Source organism: Myodes glareolus, chromosome 1 (genome assembly GCF_982192425.1).
Source record: "Myodes glareolus chromosome 1, mMyoGla1.1, whole genome shotgun sequence".
Classification (NCBI taxonomy): domain Eukaryota; kingdom Metazoa; phylum Chordata; class Mammalia; order Rodentia; family Cricetidae; genus Myodes; species Myodes glareolus.
The window spans coordinates 128,854,059-128,877,936 of record NC_142026.1 but is presented as its reverse complement, the minus strand read 5'-3'; the positions used below and the strand labels follow the sequence as shown (position 1 = coordinate 128,877,936).

At 42.7% G+C, this 23,878-nt stretch overlaps 1 protein-coding gene across 4 annotated transcripts in view; it reads right to left on the bottom strand.

Annotated features, from left to right (window-relative positions):
* Esr1 (estrogen receptor 1) overlaps window positions 1-23,878 on the bottom strand; it is a 367,895-nt gene that overhangs the window by 31,827 nt on the left and 312,190 nt on the right. For all 4 annotated transcript variants that reach the window (XM_048419867.3, XM_048419877.3, XM_048419859.3 and 1 more), the window contains one exon: window positions 6,449-6,582. In XM_048419867.3, coding sequence (XP_048275824.1) covers window positions 6,449-6,582 — 134 coding nt within the window. The remainder of the gene's footprint in view (window positions 1-6,448; window positions 6,583-23,878) is intronic.

Genomic DNA, 23,878 nt, shown 5'->3' with positions numbered 1-23,878 from the left:
ATAGCAAGAGATATGAAGTGTGTGGGCCTGTGTGGATACTCTCATCCTTGTCTTTCCTTTTATAAAGCCACCAGCCAGTTATAGTGGTGCCATCCCAATGGCCTCATCTAAGCTCAGACACCTTTCCAAAGCTTCATCTGTGCACACCATAGTCAAGTTAGCACACCTCCTCTTATTATCTCTTAATGGGATTAAATTTTAACATGTCATATGCAAACCCAGAACTGTCTGTGTTTTCCTCTGTAGGCTGCAGGCACTTAGACCGATGTGACCATTACTCTTGATTGTCAACTTGATTCGATTTGGAATTGTCATGAAATCATAACTCTAAGTGTCTCTATAAGGATGCTTCAAAAAAAATATTTCACCGAAGACAGAAAAGCTTCCATGAGTCTGAGTAGTGCCATCTCATAGGCTGAGGTCTGGAAGAAAACTTAAAGGGGCAGCAAGCCAAGCACTGTATGCATTCACTGGTGCTTCCTGACTGTGGTAGCGATGTGACTTGCTTCCTCATGCTACTGGTGTTACGTCTTCCTGCCACAATGGACTGTACCCTTAAACTGTGAGCCGAAATAAATCTTAACTTTCTTCTGCCAAGTATCTATCACAACAGTGAGAAAAGTAAGCCATACGGCTGGCCCTCCCATGTCTCAGAAGCTCCAAGAGATCTCTGAGACACTCTACAGTATCTGAGCTACCAATCTCAGTCTTGTACATAGTCTACTCACAGAAGCACATTCATTGCATGGATGGACGCTTCACTGAAAACGGCAGGGATTCTGTAGGCCTCCAATGTTCCATCGGTGATTTACTTTATAATAATGGCCACTGTTACTTCTTCTGTTGAGAAGAACAAAGCCATTTCCTTTATAAAGACATAAGGGAAGGTGCTTGTATTTGGAAGCTGTGGAAAATATGCACTAGCATCCGCCTGTGTTTACAGGCAAGGAACAGGGCCACATCCCATACAGACATTCTTTCAGCAGCCATGACAGTTGTGAGATCTTGGGCTTGCTAGTTACTAGTGTACCCATTAGAGTTAGGCAAAGAGCTTACCAGGGGCCTCCACCCTTCAAGTAAACAGCAGAGCCCACTGGAATTGAGACCATTCCAAAGACAGAGGCCAGAGGCCAGGTCACAGCACACTTGTGGGAAACCATATCACCCAAGAACTTTAAGGTTGAATCAGAAACTGTCACAATAGAAAGGCTTCAAAAGCTGAGAGGACTTGGCTGCCTGCAGAATTCAGTCAGAGGGACCGACAGTGAACCACTTGGTAACCATGAAGTGCCATTCGTCTCAAAATAATGACAGTAAGCAGACTCTGGTGAGCATGCTTGGCATCACGAAAAAATCAAGAGATAATAGAATCTTTTCTGATGTGACAGCATTGGCATCCTGGCGATGTGTCCATGTGCTATTTCCCAGGCCTGTTCTTGCCAGGAACTTTTGACTGCAGAGCGTTAATGAATCCTTGATGTTTTAAAATCATTATTTTTTTAATGTCCTTTTATCTAAACATAGAGCCTCTCTAAATCATTGTTTTATTTCTAAACTTGAAAATCTAAATGCTTCCGAGTGGTTGTCTAATTTAATAACACAGAGTGCAAATAATCCAGTATGGGGTGACAGGGGGTCTCTTTGAGATGGAAACTTTATTATAATTCATCATGAATTAAATGTTTCTCTAACAAGAATGCGGCTGCTCACGAGGGCAGCAAAGGCAAACAGGATTGCATCAGCTTCGCCTCATGTGCTTCCCATCAGGGCCCCATGCATACAGCACATGCATATTAGCAAAGCAGAGCCAGGCAACAGGAGACAGCTGCCATGCTTTTAACATGTATGTGTGACATGCATGTTCATCTTTAACTTCGCCTTGCATCCCTAAATGAACACCAAAGCTACACCGTTTAGCGACTTTTGTCATTTGGTTTCTCGAACTCTTTTCTCCCTTGGACTTTCAGTGGTCTGTCGATTTTTTAGTTCTTATTCCTTTTTAGGATTTCTTCTATTGAAAGAAAAGTGTCAGTGGAAGTTTGGGACGAATAGGTAATTAAGGGTGTCAAATTTCAACAGCAGGAGATACTCCAGGAGCAACCAGAAAGCCTGCTGGTGGTGATGGACTGAGGCTTCTGGGTAGCCGGAACTGGCCTGTGGGTCAGGAGAAGACAGACAGCCTGGAGAAAGATAGACAGGAGAGAGAGCTGGAAGCAGGAACTGGAGGAGCTATCTGGGATCCGCTGGATAAGTCAGCAGAGACTGAGATGAGACGACAGTGAGAGAGGTTCTCTAGAATACACTATACAGAACTGTAGGGTGTGTGTGTGTGTGTGTGTGTGTGTGTGTGTGTGTGTGTGTGCATGTGTGTGCTTGTAGGAGGAGGCTCCAAAAATTAGTCATTTTGTTGGACATAACTGATAAGTTGAATTGAAGGTTTAACTGCACATACATGACTTTTCCAAGGCTAGTAAAGCATTCACTGACCAGTTAGCAACCTGCCCAGGAGTTTGAGGAAGGGGCGTGAGGCTAAGAAGACACCTGAGTAAGTGCCATGCAGTGAGCCTGCAGTTTTGTCTCTGTTGTCTGTTGATACAAGGTCAAAGCTATACGATCAAGGTCATCCTGCATCAGTTAAGCACATCAATTTACAAAGTCTCCAGGTAGCTGCTACAGTCTCTGCTACTATTAGCCTCACATCTCTCCACTTTTGGGGGAGTCTCCCTGGGGCATTTCAAACTGAAACATTTCATTATAAAAGTCGGAGATCCATTCAGCTGAAGCCAGGTTCTCACCCTTACAATGAGAGTTTTCATGGCAGACGGCCTTCTGTGCTCCGCTGTGTTCTCCATGTCTACATCATTGTCCGTCCTATCCTCAGTAACCCAGGGAAGCCAGGTACTTCAGAGTGAGAGGGAGAGCCTAGAAAGATGACAATTCTCCAGGCCACGCCCCCACAATGTTCAGCAAATAAGCATCTATTAAGGGGTTAAATGAGCCAATGTCTGTTGACAATATGTGGCCCCAAGACCACAAGAAACACAAAATGAACAACAAACCATTCTTAGGGAAATTGGGAAATACAGCTTTAAAGAAAGAGAGAATGATTCTGCTTAAAGAGGAAACACACACACACACACATACACAAAATCAGAACATTTATTTGTGTATGTTTGACATGAAGACCTCGGCAAGACTGTTGTAAACACAGAATTACTGAAGAAACAGGTGAGAGCTTTTAGGAAAGAAATAAAATTGGGCAGCTATCTAAAAGCTAGATCATGCGTTACTGTCCAGAGAAGGAGGACTCGCTATGGAGCTGGGTCTGGAGGCAGTGGGGGTGTCTGAATGATCATGAAAGAGCTGACGTCACACTGGACAGAAGGAGGTGTGCAGTCAGGTGCGGCGTGACTCGTGGCTAGCATGCCCGCCCTTCCTCTCACTTCCACTCCTCTGCAGGCTCCTGCCCTGAGTTCGTCTGCCCTGAGTTCATCTGCCCTCTCCCTGCTCGCCCAGCTCTTGGACTCTGTCCAGTTAGTTCTCAGAAAGCCTTGAAGCTGGCACTGACTGTTTTGCTAAAGCCGGTCTGCATTAGCCAAGACTACCTCTCTCCTTTCATGTGGAATCCATGATTGTCCTGTGGATGATCCTGAGCTTTTGCAAGCAAGTAAATCATTCCAACTAACACAGGATTTGTGTGAAATGTCTCCTCCTAAACAGCTGTGAGGAGGTCTTCTGTGGAAATTCTGGCCTCTGGAGACCCTCTTGGGGCTTCTAGAAAGACATTCTGAACAGGCTCTCGAAACAGTCCTTCTCTTCTCCCGAGTCTGCCTCCAAACCAAGGCCACTGTGAACGACCTCTCAGAACTGGGTGACAAAGAATTGGCAGAAGACATGAGCTTCCTCCCTCCCAAGCCCCCAGGCTTAGCCAGAGATGGGCAGCCGTCTTCTGCCCAGGTTCCCAGAGCCACAGTCTGTGTGGCTTCTGACAGAGGTTCCTGGAGTCCCAATCTCATGAGAAGTCAATAGTTGTCCCAGTTCAAAGTCGTGAGTTGCTGAAGGTTTTATAAACATCTGGAACTCCTAGAGCTGTAATCGTGTGTGGAGTGTGGGGTGGAGGGAGGGCGCTGGGGCAGTAATTGATGGCAGTAATCTTCCTGTAGCAGACTTCTTTTTTTTCCACTCTGAAAAGGCTTCCCAGTACTGGCCCATTGTGTCTCAGAGTCTCGTCGTCTTCGGCTCCGCTTTTCCAGGAACAAGAGCAGACACGAGGAACTGTGCAAGGCGCAGGCCCGTCTTTCTAGAACACAGCTCACTTTGTGGTGAGAAGAGTGGCTTTGCCTGTCAGGGCTGGGCGGCTGCTTCTGCCTCGTTACGGCTCTCGGGAGCCGGCAGTACCGTCCTTGATGGCAAAGGCAAGCTGCTCCCCATCACGGTTATGGAACTGATAACCAACAACTCTGCAGTAGACACAGCCTTTTATTTCCCAAACGGTGTCCCGCCCCTTTAAGGGCAAGCATGTATACAGAACTTCTGAGATGGAGGGTAGGAAAAAATGTCAGGGGGTGCAGGCTTGACCAATCACAAAGATTGAGCTGGGACCCCAATTCTGGAGTAGGAAATACAGTATGAGGCTCCGGGTCAGTCTTATAAAGGATTTCTGGTGAGACCTTAACATTTTATTCCATTGGGTTATAAAAATGTAGAGCCCACAAATCTAGTGTTTCGTCTTTAATTTTTGCAATAATATGAAACATCCATCCGCACCACCGTAAGAACAGAAACAACAGAACTGTAGGCAATGGCACGCGTGTGTGGGAAACCAACCATTTTTAGGACCACAGGTATCCACCGGGCTTATTCTACAACTTAACTTCCTGTCTCTGGGGCATTCTTTTCCGATTAGAGTAGGAGAACAAACAAACAGAAGAGAAGTTCCCAATACTTGTCAGGCACGCTGTCTCTGAAGTTAACAGATTGCCCACATGCAGGCTGTCCGCACGTGCCAGCCCTTCTCTGAAGAAGGAGCCGGATCGGGACCTGGCGCCGTGCAGGCGAGTGGCTCTCCTCCCAGAACAGTCATCCAATAAAGAGCCATTGTGGGATCTGGACCCTTCAACGCGCAGGACAAACGGCTCAAATGAGAAAGCACAATGCTCGTGAGTGGGACTAGGAACTTGAATGCAGCGTAATCACTTCCCGAGTGGCCATCGCGCCGTATTATGTTTTCCATGGAACTTCACTCCACAATTCAGTCCTTGCCTAGAGTAATAGGCCCAATTTCCGTTTCTCGGTTGATAAGTGAAGGTGATTGCCGTGATAACTATTAAGGAATATGGGTGCCTAGCGCTGGTGGGAAACCCAAGTAGAAAGTTGTTGTGGGGGGGGAGATGGGGAGGGTTTGGGGTCGTGAGGAGGAGACAGACCTTGGGGATGGAGAACTGATTCACTCTGGGTGCAATCATTCGGTGACTCTACTTGAGAAATCGGAGACCAAGCGTGGTGTGAGGCACTAAACCAGGTCAGAGGCTTGCGCACAGATGTGATTTCTATGAGAGGGTGACACTAAGAGGCAACAAGTGGAGCTGCGGGACAGACGGCCCTGGTTAAGGGCATCCACATGGCATTCGGAGGGTCTGAAAGGGTAAGAGTGTCAATTCAGGCTGAGCCACAATTTCTATCTGAGTGACCTGCGGAGACACCCACGTCTAACAGCCAGCCTCAGAGAAAAGAAGAAAGAAAGAAAAAGGGAAGGGAAGGGGAGGGGACGGGAGGGGAGGGAAGGGGAGGGGAGGGGAGGGGAGAGAAGGGAACGGAAGGAAAAGAGGAGGGAAGAAACAGAGCAGATATACACAAGTACCCCTAGCGTGGCTTCCACAGCTGAGGCCTGTGTAGGGACTGGGAACCACTCCGCCTGAAGGAAGGGCCCTTTCAGAAGCCATGTCAGTAGCCCTCCATATTCCTCCAGTTGAGGACCGTTCTATTTTATTTTTCTGAAACTTTAAGCCAAGTGTATCTTTAGTCAGTTTTAACCAGAAATATGTTCTGTCTCCAATAACTCATTCTTTATATCTTGCCGACATCATTTTTCTTATTGGTGCTAGGTATTGAACCCAGGGCCTTGAGCCTGCTAAGCACACACTTCACAGTTGAGCTGTGCATCCAGGACCTGCCTCATAACTTGAAAGGATTGCTCCTTAGTCTGGCTCCATTTTAGCATGTAAAACTATCCACAGATACACAAACATTTTTCACATACCATATTTGATCAACGTGGTTCTGGGTCTCTAATTAGAATGATGACAGGTTATTTCAAATACGTGTCATTTCTTTCAGTGTCTACCATTATGCTTTATATTGAGTAAACTGGCTCTAGCTAAAAAGAAAATTACAAGTAAATATTTCTCCCAGAAACCCACCATCAAATTCTTTCAGGTTAGCGACTCACCGGAATTAAGCAAAATGATCGATTTGAGGCACACAAACTCCTCTCCCTGCAGGTTCATCATGCGGAATCGAGTTGACGTAGCCAGCAGCATGTCAAAGATCTCCACCATGCCCTCCACACATTTCCCCTGATTCCTATGGAAAACAAAAGTTAAAAAGCATTAAGGCACAGAAAATCTTCCACACGATGTAAGGTTCACATCTATGAAACTCTCCCAGCTTCCAAACTGTAGTGCACATCGGCAGCCTGCTTTCTTTCAGCGAGTGTGAACATCCATTTAAATTTGAGAAGGCAAGATAGAAAAATGTTCTTCATCAATAAAACCTTCATTACAAGAGTTCTGATGTCCAACGGCCAAATCTGCTTTGTTAAATGTGGAGCTCTCTTGGCTTATGGGTAATTAAAGATACTTATGGTCCGGGTGTGGTGATGGAGCTGCTGCTACATTCTAGACATTGCACATATTATGGGGGCGAAGAAAGATCCTGCATCCTAAGATGTTTATAGGTTTTCATTTATATGCAGTGTCCTTCATCCATCTTGGGATGCTGTTTGGGACCAGGAAAACCAAAGCAGCTATGGACTGTGTCACTGATGTTACATGGAAGGACACGTGAAGGTTGGTTTAGTCAATGGCATTCAAGTTTGCCCTAAGAGATGCAGGATAATTCAGGAAAAGAGAATGCATGATTGGAAGAGAGACATGCCTTAATGGAAGGGCACAGAGTGGTGGATTGGACTTGAGGAGGACACAGGGAATAAATCTGTAAGAGTTGGGAACTGTTGGTCAACTCCATGTGTTCTATGTCACCCAGGGTAAGGCAGACTTTTATCTTGTACTATCGACTCGGCTTCAGGAATTAGTGTTAGCCAGCGATCCCACTGAAATCAGGAACAAGACAAGGTTGTCCACTCTCTCCATTTCTATTCAATACAGTTCTTGAGGTCCTAACTAGAGCAATAAGATAGAAAAAAAAAAGATCAAGGGGGTACAAATCGGAAAAGAAGAAGTCAAACTCTCACTATTTGCTGATGATATGATAGTTTACATAAGCGACCTCAAAAATTCTACCAAGGAACTTCTACAACTCATAAACACTTTCAGTAATTACTTTCAGTAATGTAGCAAGATACAAGATTAACTAAAAAAAAAATCAGTATCCCTCCTTTATACATATGATAAATGGGCTAAAAAAGAAATCAGAGAAACATCACCCTTCACAATAGCCACAAATAGCATAAAATATCTCCGAGTAACTCTAACCAAACAAGTGGAAGACATGTATGACAAGAACTTTAAATCTTTGAAGAAAGAAATTGAAGAAGATACCAGAAAGTAAAAAGATCTCCCATGCTCTTGTGGAGGTAGAATTAACATAGTAAAAATGGCAGTCTTACTAAAAGCAATCTACAGATTCAATACAATGCCCATCAAAATCCCAGCAAAATTTATCACAGACCTCTACTTCACATGGAAAAGCAAAAAAACCCAGGGTAGCCAAAACAATCTTGTACAATAAAAGAATTTCTGGAGGCATCACAATGCCTGACTCAAATTCTACCGCAGAGCTACAGTACTGAAAACAGCCTAGTATTAGCATAAAAACAGACAGGAGGACCAATGGAACTGAAATGAAGGCCCAGATATTAATTCACACACCAACAAACATCTGATTTTTGACAAAGAAGCAAAAAATATCAAATGAAAAAAAGAAAGCATATTTAACAAATGGTGCTGGCATAACTGGATTTCAACATGTAGAAGAATGAAAATAGATTCATATCTATCACCATGCACAAAACTCAAGTCCGAATGGATCAAAGACCTCAACATAAAGCCAGCCACACTGAACCTCAAAGAGGAGGAAGTGGGAAGTACACTTGAACACATTGGCAAAGGAGACCACTTCCTAAATATAACCCCAACAGCACAGACACTGAGAGAAACAATTAATAAATGGGACCTCCTGAAACTGAAAAGCTTCTGTAAAGCAAAGGACATGGTCAACAAGACAAAACAGCACCCTACAGAATGGGAAAAGATCTTCCCTAACCCTACATCAGACAGAGGTCTGATTTCCAAAATATACAAAGAATTCAAGAAATTGGTCATCAAAAGGACAAATAATTCAATTAAAAAATGGAGTACAGACCTTAGCAGAGAACTCTCAACAGAGAAATCTAAAATGGCTGAAAGACATTTAAGGAAATGTTCAACATCCGTAGTCATCAGAGAAAAGCAAATCAAAACAACTCTGAGTTTCCATCTTACACCTGTAAGAATGTCCAGGATCAAAAACACTGATGACAGCTTATGCTGGAGAGGTTGTGGGGTAAAGGGAACACTTCTGAATTGTTGGTGGGAGTGCAAGCTGGTGATATCAGTGTGGTGATTTCTCAGAAAATTAGGAAACAACCTTCCTCAAGACCCAACAATATCACTTTTGGGTATATATCCAAAGGATGCTCAACTGTGCCACAAAAACATGTGCTCAACTATGTTCATAGTAGCATTGTTTGTCATAGCCAGAACCTGGGACAACCTAAATGCCCCCCAACCAAAGAATGGATAAGGAAAATGTGGTACATTTACACAATGGAGTACTACACAGCAGAAAAAATAACAGCATCTTGAAATTTGCAGGCAAATGGATAGATCTAGAAAACATCATTTTGAGTGAGGTAACCAAGACCCAGAAAGACAGTTATCATATGTACTCACTCATAGGTGGTTTTTAAACATAAACCAAAAAAAAAAAAAACCCAAAAAACAGCCTACAAATCCCAATCCCAGAGAACCTAATCAACAAAGAGGACCCTAAGAAAGACATATATGGATCTTATCTACATGGGAAGTAGACAAAGACAAGATCTTCTGAGTAAATTGGGAGCATGGGAACCATGAGAGAGGGTTGGAAGGGAGGGGACAGGAAGGGAGGGGGCAGAGAAAAATGTATCGCTCAATAAAATCAATCAAGAAATAAAAGAATTTAGTGTTAGCAACTAGTAAATGATCAATCTCAAGGGGCTATCACATGCACCTGTAACTTATCTATGGGGTTGGTTAAGAAAATAAATGAGATACTATATATAAAAGAAATCAATTCATTTTGAGGCATGATGTATTTAAAGAACTGAAAATACTGCAAAAAGCTAAAAATAATCTGTGCATAAGCCAACATTTATACAAGCAATTCAAGCACAATCACAAATGCACTTGTGAGCATTAGGTTTTGTATTTGTTTCAGAGTTCTCACTCTTCTCAACAGAGGAGTAGCTTAACCTTGAACACAATGCCATGTAATCAGGTGTCACTTGATGGGAGCACCTTCTGAGAAACGCATCTGGAATTAGGCAGCTTTGTCTAAGTAAGATAGCTGTGATGGCTCTGCGTGATACAGTCTGGGGGGACCACGTTGTGCCTGTGGCCCACTGTTGACCAAAACACTGCTAGCAGGACATGACGAACATCTTCTGGGCCACCTCCTGCTTCATTGGCATGTAGTTTGCTTTCAGGCATCATGCTGATGCAACAATTCATTAAGAAGTAATCTTCATGTTTGTCTCTGATGTCGTGTACAGAGAGCTCGAAAACAAACTTCTAGAAATGGAATTCCTAGGTAAAAGGATATGCTTATTGATTTCGGTGACCTACTTAAATATAACATTCAAAAAGTTTATTATCTTTAAATGCAAAATAGGTAGAAAAAGGTTTTCTTTCTTTTCATCCTGAGGTTTATATGTAGGCTTCCCACAGGTTAAGAACAAGATTGATTATTTTACTATGGAGCTACATTGGCAGCCCTGTGGAGTATATTAACGTGACATTTTCTCTGACCTTCCTGTTATCCTTTGTCTACATTTCCCCTCAGGGCTGTCAGTCGTGTTCATATTGATTATTAAGAACTCTTTCTATATTGCAGCCATTAGTCTTGCGTTAGAGCTATCTTTCACGGTTTGTCATATATTTCTTTCGATTTTGTTCTTGGAATTTTCTTGGAATTTACAAAATCCTCCTTGCAGGTCAAACTTTTCACTGATAGTTTTAAAACAAAGTGGGTCATTCCCCACTCTGATAGCATGCGGCAGTTCTCTTATGTCTCCTTCTAGTTGAAGCTCCACACTTGTTTGGTATCAATCTTGGATCATCTGAGATACTTTTATTTTTCTGACAACTCTATTGAGCTAAAACTAAATACCATGGAGTCATTCATTTAAGAAGTAGACTTCATGAGATTTTCATATGATCATGGCACAACCAACCTTTGGGTATTATTTTAGTTCAACAGGTAAGGTAGGATTGAGCTTAGTATTTGTCTTCTAAGTAGCAAACAATTTTTATTACTGTCACTTATGGAACTTATTGTCACTTTATAATGCTGAATTGTAATATGCAAGGTATTTTTGATATATTCATGCACATCTAGCATGGTTAACATGTTGCTTTTTCTCATTTTTCTGATAAAAAAATTTAGACCCAAACTGGTAAATCAAACTATACAGCTCTATCAACTAGAGGACAGGGTACCAATGGCACAATTTCTTTTACCTTCCTTTCTTGCTCTGTGTTCACACATTCCACAAGGCCTAACTGGTATTTTGTACCAGTTGTTGGTCTAGACATCAGAGTAGGATGAGGAAGGCAACAGTATCGGTAACATGTCAAGAATGGAAACAAGATGGCAAGGAGGAAGGCAAATACCATGTGATGGATACATTCCTTTAGGAGGTCTGAGCCTCTACATAGGAAAACACGTCCCCCAAATGCAATCTGGATCGATAGTCAAGCAACTGGTTTAGTATTCTCAGACTAACTTTACTGAGTTATCACATGCAATGGAGTGTCCACACACAAGGGACAGCATTTAAGTATCTGGCAGAGAAAGTCTGATAAATAGAGGAATGTGTCTTTAAGAGGGTGCTTGGCCACTGAGACTGAATATCAGAAGTGCCACCTGCACATAGATGTAGATGGGAAATCTGGATGGTTGGGGGTTTAGGAAAAGGAAAGAGGACCCTTTGGAAGCTACACTGTTGGACCCTGGAGTGGGATTGGTGATCACATCAAAGGATCCCTTGGCCATGGCCGGAGCGTGCAGACCACGGGTGGGTTTTTCTTGGTACACAGTTCCTTTTTTTAAAAAAGTCGTACATCTTCTGTCTAGTGAGAAGAATAAACAAGGATGGGGGAAAATGTTTGGAGGATGAAGCTTTAAAAATAACAACTCACAGCCAAAATAGAGAAATGTTCCTTTCTCAGTATAAAGTCTCTGTTCACTTAACAGACTGCACAGCGGCAGGGGAGGGAGCCTGGGTGTGGGAGGGAGCCTGCACGCACCCGCTGTGAGCGAAAGTTCAGCTCAGAAACCGAGAAAGGAGAGGCTTAGCAGCTCTTCCTTCTCAACAGTCTCCCACATTTTCCCCTGAGGAGCTTTTCTTAACTCCTCCTGCCCCTTCTGCCTGACTATCCTATTATTCCTAACCGGTAATTATTACCTGGAGATGCGCAATGCTTGTCCCGTACCCTCCCCGGTACCTGTGAGAGAGTAGCAACAGTACATTTCTCAGATTCTCAACTCAGTTCTCGTGTGTGTGTGTGTGTGTGTGTGTGTGTGTGTGTGTTTAGGGCATGTTGAGGGAACACACAATGACCACTAACCCCAGAGGCAAAATCACAGTGTCCACCTGTGGCACAAATATACATGCTTCATGTTTAGGAGCCCGAGTGTGAACTTTGAGGGCTCCTTGGGGAATATTCAACGGCAGGAAACTAAAATTGTCTACACCATGCTATGAGAGGCGAGAAGAAGTTTATACTGACACCTGCATAAGAACAAATTCGCTTCCCTTTTCAACAGGGGCAACTCTGTAAACACCAGGGCCATCTACCTCTGGCGAACTAAATAAAAATTATGCATCCCCACGGTCCCACTGCTATGTTCAGCACACCACAGAACGCTGGCTGAATCCTGATGGTTGGATGATGATGTGGCACCTATGGATTAGCATTTGTGCTTGGTGATCCAGTTAATAAACTGTTTATCAACCATTGTGCCAGCTCAAATCTGTGTGGACTTCGAAGGCACAGGCAGGCTCTTGTTACCACGCTCTTGTCAGCCCTGTTGGCTGCTGTCCTTGCACATTGTGGTCAGAGCTTTTTTCAAAGTCCTGCCAGAATGTGCTGCACTAATATCAAAGAGAAAGCCAAACCAAGCCTCTTAATTGAGTTTGCAAGTGAACAGATGCAGTCAGAGTATCAGAAATGGATGATAACGAAGAATCTAGAGGTTACGATACTGTAAGACAAGTTTAGTCTAAACCCATGAAATGCTCTCGAGGCTGAGAAACCACAGGGCATGGGAAAAAAAAACAAGTTGTATTTTTAAAGGAAGCACAGCATCAGTCACAGATCAGAGGAGCAGTTTAGCAGGCAGACCAGCCTATGTCCCCCACTGTGAGACGTGACATCCTGCAAGGACCAGCTCCGTTGGGCATCATATCAGTGTGCCTTTCGGTGCACCTTGGAATCCCCTTGTGGGGAGCCTTGTTCTGCCACTTACTCGCTTCAAATGTGGTCCATTTGCTCTTAAGTCATGGGGAAAGAAGCAGGGCTTGAGAGAGAATTTGCTCATCGCATGTTCTGGAAGTTTCTCCGCTATAAAACTGAAAGCCTGTTTTTCATCCTTGCGAGAAATAAAGAGTTCTAGTGACCCAAGCTGCACTTGTACATGCTAAGAAAATCTCATCCTACAGGATGGAAAGCTCTCTTTGTGTCAAAGAAAATCTACAAATGGCATCTGAGAGGGCCCAGGAGATCAATGTAAAACATTTAATTTAGCTGTCTTGAAAATAAATTGTACAACATGGTTAGAAATTAGAGTTAAAAATTAAGAAACCATTTAATATCAACAGAAGCAAGATCAACTGTGTTTAAAGACCTAAACTTCTAATGCTATGTGATCTTTCATGAAACCTGTGATCTGAAATACGCCAATTACATGAATATTCATACATTTGAGTGATTGACATATGTATAATATACAAGAAAGTGTTGAAATTGGCATGTTATAAAAATTTTGAAAGGTACAAACTTTCAAAAGAAAGTGATTTGGATGCTAGAATTCAGTTTCTGTGTTTGGATCTTGGTGACAGTGTTTACCAACTTACATGGCTCTGAACCAATGATGCTATTCGTTCCTGACTGAACACAGAGGCAGAGTCATCCATATTGAACTCTAAGTCCAATTAGAAATATCTAAGTCAAGGCAGAGTAAGAAATATATTGGCACTTGAAGAAGAATAGGATCCATACACGATGTTGCTTTTTTTTACAGTCATGTGACCAGGAAGCAAACACACAAGTAGGGAGGGTCCTACCACTATACTGCAAACTATTGCTCTGAAGTAATGTGGAAGGAAGGCCGCCTTCCTGGAGAAGTGGTCAGAATGGTGGCAGGCAGTGGCTTTATGCCAATAGGAAGGAAGTACAAGAGCAGGGTGGGTGCAGGTAGAGTTGAAACAATCTTTAAGCAAGAACTGGAATGAAGGGTGACCAAAGATGAACGGACTCACAAGCAGGCCAATGTTAACCACTTCTGTCTTAAAGCAAGTACAAAGAGATGAATTTGAAAGGGAGCTTACATATGAAAGCTTAGTAGGACTGTTCAGTTTACCAAGAGCAACCATCCCTTCATGCCCATGGCTCCTATGCTACAGAGCCAACCAACCCTCTACTGTATTGTTCATCTGTAATGAAAACTTCTGCGTTGAACATGAGGTTTTCTCCTGGTCATCATTCCCTAGACAAATACAGCACAGTAACTATGGGCATAGCATCTGCAGCAGATGATACTAGACACGCCTTGAAGATGGGAAGGATGTGCAAGGCTAAGAAGAGGTCAGAAAAACATCACACCATTGTATACAAGGAACGTGAGTATCTATAGATCTGGGCATTCTTCAGAGTTCCACAGTGAGAGACAACTGTCCCTCAGTCCTATGGCAAAGGATGACATAAAAGAACCTCCCATCCACATTACGGTGTCACCATAAGGTGGCTAACAACAAACTGTGTGAAGGAAACAGGGTGACTAAGAAGTGAAAGGAAATACCAGACTTGAGGCTGTAGAGGTGGCTTAGTCAGGAAAGTGTTAGCCTTGCAACTCTGAGGATGCGAGTTCAAACCCCAGACTTGGTTTGAAAAGACACGCACGGTAGTATACTTGCAATCTCAGTGCTGGAGAGGTGGCTGTAACAATATCCCTGGGTCTCACCGACAAGCCAGCCTAATCTGCTTGACAAATTCCAGGCCTGTGTCAAAATAAGGTGAACAGTGTCCTTTGACTTTTTCTTCTGAACACACACACACACACACACACACACACACACACACACACAAATATCAGACTTGTAGGTGAGAAAAAAAACAACCATTACACACTGTTGGTAGGAGTGAAAAGTGGCATGGCTTCTATGGAGAGCAATCGGGAGATTCCAAATCAAGTGGAAAAGAGAGCTACTGTGTGACCAAATAGCCTCACCCCTGAGCATGTCTAGATAGATGCTTACACACCTGAATTCTCATGTTCTTTTAAACATTACTCACGGCAGCCAAGGCGTGGAAGCAGCTAAAGTTCTCATTAACTGAGAAATGGTTAAACACAATGTGGCTTATATAAAATGCATATTTGTGACGGAATACCACTCAGCCATAAAAATGGAGAAAGCCCTGTCAGTTTCAACAACACAGATAAACTTGAGAGACATTAGCTTTAGTGGAGTCATTCAGGCACAGAAAATGCATGTCACCAGATTTCACATGCATGTGGAGTCCAAAGTTGTCTTGCTTTTAGAACCTGAGAGTAGAATGGTGATTGCCCAAGGTTGCGTAGGGGGTACTCGGTCAAAGGACTTAAGATTCAGTTAAATACAAATGCCCACAGGGTCAGTACCCTGAGAGTAGGTTTCAAGTGTTCTCACTATTATATGTGATAATTACATAAGACGATGGTTATTTAGGTAGCTTCATTTAGCCACTCCACTGTGTACACATATCTTAAAACTTTTTGCTGTGCACCATAGACACAGACAAATCTTATACATGTCAATTAAAAATAAACAATAATAAGACAAAATTAGCACTCTAAAAATTATGTCTAAAAAAAGACTTTCAGGGCTTTTAAGTTTCAATACATGGAACTAATGAGAAGCTATCTGCATTCTGAGATAGCCCTTCCTGTCAAACAAATGGCAAGTCTGAACTCCAGGCCACTGAAAGGAAATATGGACATTTTCTACAAGGAACAAAATTTCCCCAGGACCAAAGAGCTTTGCAGATGCTCAGGGTAGAAATCTTCTTCCATGTTCTCTGGATAAACATTTTTGAAGTGGCAGTTTTGCCCTTGCTCCTTCATGGGTCACTGGGTGTGCTTATGGGTGAGGCTAGCGCACCTGAGAGGAAAGGCCACGGCGAAGACATCCTTGAGTTGAATGGCATATCTGGGTGTGACCTTGCGTCACCTCAGCTGTGGCACCAGTGTGCTCTGTTTGGGGATGGGGATGATATTTGCTAACCTCAAGAGAACTGTGATACAAGCTATGGATTGCCCTCCCGGATTTCCTTATAGATGACATTTCTCCATCTCCTTGAGAGGGAGGATGAGAGCGCCACTAGATTCTAGCCAATGAAAAATAAGAAGTTGGTAAGATCGCATTTATGATGCATTTTAATTAAGAAATGGGCTTTTGTTTCCTAATCTTTCCTCCACCTCATACCTGAGTCTGGAACTCTTGAAACCTCAAAGAAAGCAGAAAGGGAAACTAGAAGATTCTAGGTGTCTCAATGAGAATGTCACCTGCCAAAGATGCTTATGTTGAACAAGGATCGGAATAAGAAACATTTACTCTACTCAAGTAATTAAAAGGTTAGAAGTGTCTGGTTCTTCTCTGTCCTGACTTACTTCCAACTCAGAAATAGAAAACCTCTTGGGACACAATGACGTATTTAACTCTGTAGAAAAAGCCAAAAGGATATAAGAATTAGACTTCCAAAAAGACCTTGCAATATCCAAAGGGACCTTGGGAAATGGTGGAGCTGGAGCTCAGAGGAACAATGTGTCTGTAGATCAGCTTCGGATGTTTTCAGAAGAGAGGGAATACATGGAGAGAACAAAAGACATCATCTCAGAGCAATGCATGTAAGAGAAAGACGAGCCAGCTGAGAGCACACAGGAGTCACAGGCCAGGTGGGGGGACAGAGCCAGGGAGCAGGGACATCCAAGACAGGAAGAAAGGGTCAGAAGTGTTGACATTTCAGAGAAACCAAGGGAGATAAGCATAAGTCTGTGGGCGAGAAGTGAAGTCCCTGGTGATGGTAAAGAAGAAAAGTAGACAGTAAATGTGGCCCAAGGCAGGAAACAGGTGTTGGAGCATGCAATGAGGTTGAAGGCAGTGATTCTAGAAGGCAATTTTGCAGTGATGGATAACAGGACTTGGGATGAACTGGTAAAAAAAGAAAAGAAAAGAAAAGAAACAATAGAACCGTAGGAATAAAAGAATGGAAAATGCTCAAGATGCATCATATTTCAAAATTTTCAAATAATAAATAAGAAAACAAAAGAATAAGAGGCAGTGTTCTCACAGACCAAGTAGGCTCAGTAGGGGTGAGGGGTTGGGAGAAGAAGAGACGGCGAAGCTTCCAGTTCTGCAGAGGGGCATTCTGTCTCAACATACGGAGGGTGGTTGGACTCCCAAAGTAATACTTTCAAAAGCAGGGGAGAGATCAGAATACTGAAAAGACAAGATGAAAGTCTCCATCCTCTAACAAGACCTGATATTAGGCAGCTGAATCCAAACTGACAAAGAAATGGAAAATGACACAGGACCATTTGTTCCTGACTCTTTGAAGGTCCCCTGACTTCGAGGCTTTTATTCTAAATACTACACGGGACAAAGGCAACGGCGTGAAAGATGTAAAAATGGACGGGATTGGTGATCTCTCTATAAGGGAAGTGTATCTCTCTAGCATTCAACCTTCAGTCTGCCCACGTGGAAACCTAGCAGCCTTGGGGAAGCTGTATGGTCATACATGAGTGCCCTTTAACAAGGGTGCCATCAGGTGTATGCCAAGGAAAACGAGTTACAAATGTAACAATAGCTACCAAAAAACCATCAGCCCTCTTAGACAGGGCACATTTATACAGAAAATTAAAGGGAAAATGGAGTAAAATAAATACAAACAGGAGGCAATTTTGAGAGGATAGCCAGAGGATCATCTTCTTGGGGTTATTATGGGAAAATGGAGATAACCACGTCTCATGATTCATTTAGAAGGATTGTGTTTCGAGTGGAAATGATTCTTGGTCCATTACCTTGATAGGAGTTGCTATGAGACGGACAGAGAGTCAGGCCCTGTTCACTGAGGATGGCTCAGTAATGCTTGGAGTGATCCATCTGCAGGGCAGCAATGCTGACTCTCAAAAGGCCGCTCCAGAGTCAGGAAATCACATGGAAGGAGCTGGGGAACAGGGCCATGGGAGAGGGCTTCTTGCAATTGTCTTCTCTTAGTTTATTTCTGTGGTTAGCTTTGCATCTCTTTGTTTCTTTATTTGTTTGTCTGACATTTAAAGCTGAGATAAGCTATAAGCAAGGAAAGCCAATCAACAAAGGAATACAGTGAGTAGGTCTACAATGAAATGAAAAGATAAAAAAATGTACAAATGATTTATTTAATATAATAAAGGCCATATTCATTGAAAATAGAAAATAATATTGTTGTCAGGGAATATTGCTAGATACTTTCCATTTGAGGGAGAAAGGGTATTTACCTTCTAACACCTGCCTTTTGGGAGCATAAAGACTATTACTAAAGATGTCATCTATTCTAGCTGCCCACAACATTTTATTTCCACCTTCTAGTGCCTTCTAGAATGATGATCTTACTACCCCTGTCCAGCAAACACATCTTGACGCCAGGCTAAGAAGATCCTCATCTTCCTCCCCTTGTTATTCACCGCCTTCTGCAAGTGTGGACGTCAGCCTTGCTGAAGTCAGTGTGTGCCTTCACCAGACCCTGGTCACAGAGGACCCATACTGATACCTCTGTGACTAGCCCACGAGTGTGTGCTATGCTCATGTTATTGTAAGTGGTTGCTTTGACTATTACACAGGCAATGTTATACTGACCTCCTGAAGGAAGTGTCATGGTATGAGCGTCACAGTCATAAAATGCCCAATTATCTTTATTAATCCACCTGACACTCAGAAGTACAGGTTTCATGGAGTCTTTGATGTTTACTCATAATACACCAGGGGGCTGGTAGTCAAAAGTGTTCTTCAGCAGAGAGATGTTGTCTAATAGAAAAAAGCCTCCACATGCATTATTTTCTTACACTCTTGGGTGATAAAGTGGCAACTCCAGGGTTGGTTATTATAGACGTTTCTGTGAAAATGTGTAAAACATACTTCTGTGTTTGAATGGTTTGCCACAGGGAGATGGGATTCTGCACTTCTATAGAAAATGACCCACTTGAGTTTGCTTGTTCAGTTTAAACACTTTGCAAGCTAAAGCAAATCCCTGGGTGAAAAATCCTCTAGGGGTTGTAGGAAATCAAATATCCAGATGAAAAGAGATTAGGTCAATCTTTGACAATGACCACATCAAGTATGGAGGTCAATCTTTGACAATGACCACATCAAGTATGGACCATGAGGAAGACTGTCTTAGCCAGGCACCTTTGCTGGGATGTTTCAGGATTGTACAAAGGAGGTGTATGTCTCTCCACTGCCCTCAGCTGAGCAAATTCAGCTGTTCCAAAGGTGAATGAATGAATGAATGAATGTGGTATTATATATACAAGAAGAATTTCTGGTTTTGATAAACCAATCATTGTTTTGCAAAGGAAAATAAAATTAATCACTTTATTTGCTCATTAAAGCAATTGTTGGGCACTGTTTTGCATGTCTATTATATATGACAAACTCTCTGATAGGTCTTAGAAACACAAGGAACAATTTTAATTCATTCACCCCCTTTATTCATTAACTATCAAGTCAGGTTTTTCTGTTCTACACTGATTTTAACTTCAAGTAACTCAGAGGGTAAAGGCCTCCTTAAGTCTGTACAGCAGCAAGAAATCAAAGTCCACATTATTGTAACCTAGCCATTCCTTAGGCAAAGGCCTCACCCGCTGACTTACTAGTGAGTCACATGTTTCTCCTAGATCGTATGCATCATGCTGATTTGTCAGATGCTGCCTTTCTGTGAGCCTGGGCCTTACAGTCAAGTGTGATAGGCAGAGAGCAGACATGAAACTTTATGAGCAATTACTCTAATTACTGAGAATGAAGCAGGCAAGTCAGTAGAAGGTCTCGAACAAGCTTGTCCCTAAAGAGGACACACAAACTGAGGGCAGAATAATATATCGTAAAGTCACTTGTATATACGTGTTTTTCATTGGGAGAAATAAGAACTTTTCATTTTGACAGAAGGAAGTTTGTGGCTTTGGAAGTCAATAGGAAGGTCAATAAAGAAGGCCTTGTATGTTTTGTTGTCTTGTTTTTAGTTTTACGAGATAGGGTTTCTCTTTGTAACAGCTTTGATTGTCCTGGAACTCACTCTGTAGACCAGGCTGGCTTTAAATTCACAGCAATCTGCCTGCCTCTGCCTCCCAAGTGCTGAATTAAAAGTGTGTGCCACCACCACCCTGCTCATCTCAAGTTTCTTAATCTAAGTGTTAGCCTAATGAAACTATAGTCACAAAGCAAACACACCAACTTGAAGAAAATTGAGCGAGCAGTTCCCGGAGAAGTGGGAGAAGAGGGGAGTCATCTGACAATGTCAATGGTAATCTGTTTTTTAGAGATTCTCTTTGTACCAAGTTGTTAATTTAGAAGTGTATTTCTTTTTAATATTTCTTTTGATGATGCTAATATCTCAGGGTGCAGTGGTCTTGTATCAGGCAATAATAGATTCTTTTGTGTAACTGGCAAAGAGTACAGTGATTGGGTCTTCAATTATGGCCCTCCTGTCAATAGAAGATTGTACCACCTGGAGCAATTCTGGAATTCTTTTCTGCATCTTAAGCTAAGGAGACTCAGATGAATGAATGACTTTCAACCCATCTTTGGAGGCGAGGTCTTCTTCAGTAACATGCAGGGCTCTAACCATGAACTAGAAGCAAAGGGCCTCCATGCTGGACATGCTGGGGAAAGTGCCTTAGACACCCAATTCCTCCTCTTTTTTCCAAGGCAAGTCACTTCTCTAAAATTCCCACAAAATACAATGTCAAAAGTGATAGACTCGATCTTATTCCTGTCCTAAAAGGATCTAGTAATTCTGCAAGTACAAACAGGAAAATCAATGTCTTCAAAATGACCCCTAAAACACAGAACCAAAATACCATAGACTCATGAGCATCTTTGAGAAGGTAAATGCTTTTACTCTTTGATTTCTTTAATCACTAAGTCCCACTCCGGGGATCAAACTTCTTTAAACACTCTTTTTTTGTTTTCTCATTCTGGCATTGATCAAACCTCAACAAAACACCACAATCAACCTAGCAGCAATAACAAGGGCATCAACATTTACTGAGTTAAAACGAGATATTAGTTAACAGCCTAGGCATGAAACAACTACCAAATCCTTACAAACTCCATGAGAAAAATGTTATTTCAGAAAAGGAAACAGAGGCACAGGCAAGTTATGTGGCTGCTCAAAGTCTCACTGAGTTGGGAGCAGTTTTGCAAGGTGATTCATCATTGGGGCTCTCATCTTCCATGGCCATTCATGGTAGAAGCTGGGCTCACACTACCCCTGGTCTTGGTGGCATCCCATCCTATTCTCAGCTTTCCCAAGCAAGATGCTCTAGAGTCTTTGATTCCTGGTACAACCAAACAGCAATGTGGAGAGCCATGAGCTCATTCATTTTCAAGCTGCTGACAGTCAGGCTTTGAAGACTGCTATGTCTATCTTTCTTGAAGGCTTATTGACTGTTCTATGGCCAAGTTCATGAGGTCTGAGCCCTAGGGACTTGCCTCCTTGTTGATCATTAAATTCTACAGCTTTTGCAGCATCTTTCTGGCAATACCCTGCCTGATTCTCTTGTTACTCCTCATGCCCACATCCGTCGTTAAGGTGGGGTAAAGTACGCACCAGAGACAACACTTGCCATCTCTACCCCTTGGCTGCCAGTCATCTAGTTTCCTTTAAACATATGAAGTCCTGGAGCTGCAGCAATGGCGAGGAAGAGGCTTGCCATGAAGGTGTGAGGACAGAGCTGGGTTCTCTGTCACCCACACAAGTGCCAGGCAGAGGGGGTAGTGCACCTGTAACCCCAGCACTCGGAGGCAGGGACTGGGGACAGTCGGGACAGACTAGAGTGGTTGCCTCAGAAAGTACAGGGTTCAAGTGAGAGAGGTACTCCACTATATAAAGTGGAGAGAGATAACGAAAGACACCTGACATCAACCTTTGACTTCCACTTGTGTTTGTATATAGGTATGAATATTATATACATTATATATGCATGCTACAAACATGCACACGTGCAATCTCTTCAGTGTTTATACCATATGCAGCATAGAATATGTTGTCTGCAGAGAAGAGTGTGCCATAATTTTCCTATATACCTAACACCTAGGAAAATATCAATATCATTAACGTAAAATAATGGACCCATAAAAGACTTGAAAAGGTAGGAATTACAGTTTGAGCCACAATCACAGTATATGTTGTCAAACTATCACAAGTTGAAACTTAACTTTTCCAGAAGTATTCTGGATATTCTAAGTAATTCTTAAATACTTTTAAGTTTAATTTTAAATAGTTTTATAACTTTTATTTAAATTCTGCTTATATAAATTTATATGACTCTTTTCTACAATCATTATTTAAACTCTAAATATTTTTAGGTTTAGTTTTACTATCCTTATTTTCTTACATTTCATATCCATGTACTACACATGGCATCCGCCTTCGTTGTCCCATCTCTACCACCCTGTCTACGCGCTTTCCTCCACAGATCTCTCTCATACACTCATGTCTACTTGTTTTATTTTATGACACACCGAGAGACACCACCAACATCTGCGTGACTGTGGCTGTGAAGCTGTGCACTGGAACCTCCTGATGTCAGTAATGGGCACACAACGAAGGGCACAGTGGTGGGTACACAGCTAGCGCTAGTGCTTCCCCCTCCCAGAATCTATCTGTGACCAATAGCTCAGAGGTAAAGGATGGGCCCCTGAACCCCTTCCCTTCCTTGACTGGTTGTTGGTAGGGTTGCTCTTAGCAGCTCTTAGCACCCAGTGCTACATTTGGTGGAAGCTAATGGTTAGAGTAAAGTTTGTTGTATTGACTATCGGAATGACATGTCACAGCTCTTCACCTTGCCTTCTGGCTCTTACATACTTTGTGTCTGCCCTTCCACATGGATCCCCAAACCATCGAGGGGACAGTAAAAGTAGATGCATAGGGTGGGCTTATATCTGTCCCTTACTTTCTGGTCCATTGTGAATCTCTGCCCTCACCACCATTTACTATAAGAGAAGCCTATAATTTAGGGGATCATTTCAACAGCTTGTTACTAAGATGTTTTTAAAACCATACAGTGTAGGAGAAGGAGCTTAAGTATGTTTAGTAAAACGTGGGAAAAAAAATGAAAGAAATCCACTAATGTTATAAAGGGTGAGGCTCCCCATCACCCATATGGCTTCAATAGCCAAACAGGCTCCTTCTGCCCCCACAGTGGGATCTTGACGCAGTTGTATGCAGTGGAACCTTCAAGAAAAAGAGATGGGATTGTGCAGCTGTCTACTCTGGGTAACTGTGCTTACTCTTCACTGTTACTATGACAGGTACCCCTGTCCCTGTCGCCCCTTAGGAAATATTTCCAAAGCCTCAGCTTCAGGCCACAGAACACACAGAGATCCTATTAACACCTAGGACAACACGGAAGTGAGTCAATGCCATCTCTCTAATTTACCCAAAACTTCCTTGAGAAACAAAAGCCAAGAATCCCACCATTTCCTCAGTGATTGACCCTGGAGACCATGAGTCAACATGGTTTGGGTCAACCCTAGAAAACCGTGGGTTTCTTCCCCAGTTCCTAGGCTTCCTGAGGACCCCAGGTGCACCCCAGTGGGGGATTAAAATGGATTCTGAAGCCAGGTAAACAGGGCTCCTCCCAACTCGGAGAGCTCCAGTCTGCAGAAAGCTAATGAAGCCCTTGAAGCCATGTCCTTCTCTTCCGCCCACACTTTATTGAAATGCTTTTGAGTTGTATTGTGTTGTAATTACATGCTATAGAAAACTCTACAGACATCTGCTTCAAGGATTGGGCCCTCGACTCTTACTAAAACATTTCAATTCCATTTTCCTGGGCATACGCTCTCCAAATGCATCTGTGAGGGCCCTCCACAACTATTTCCATT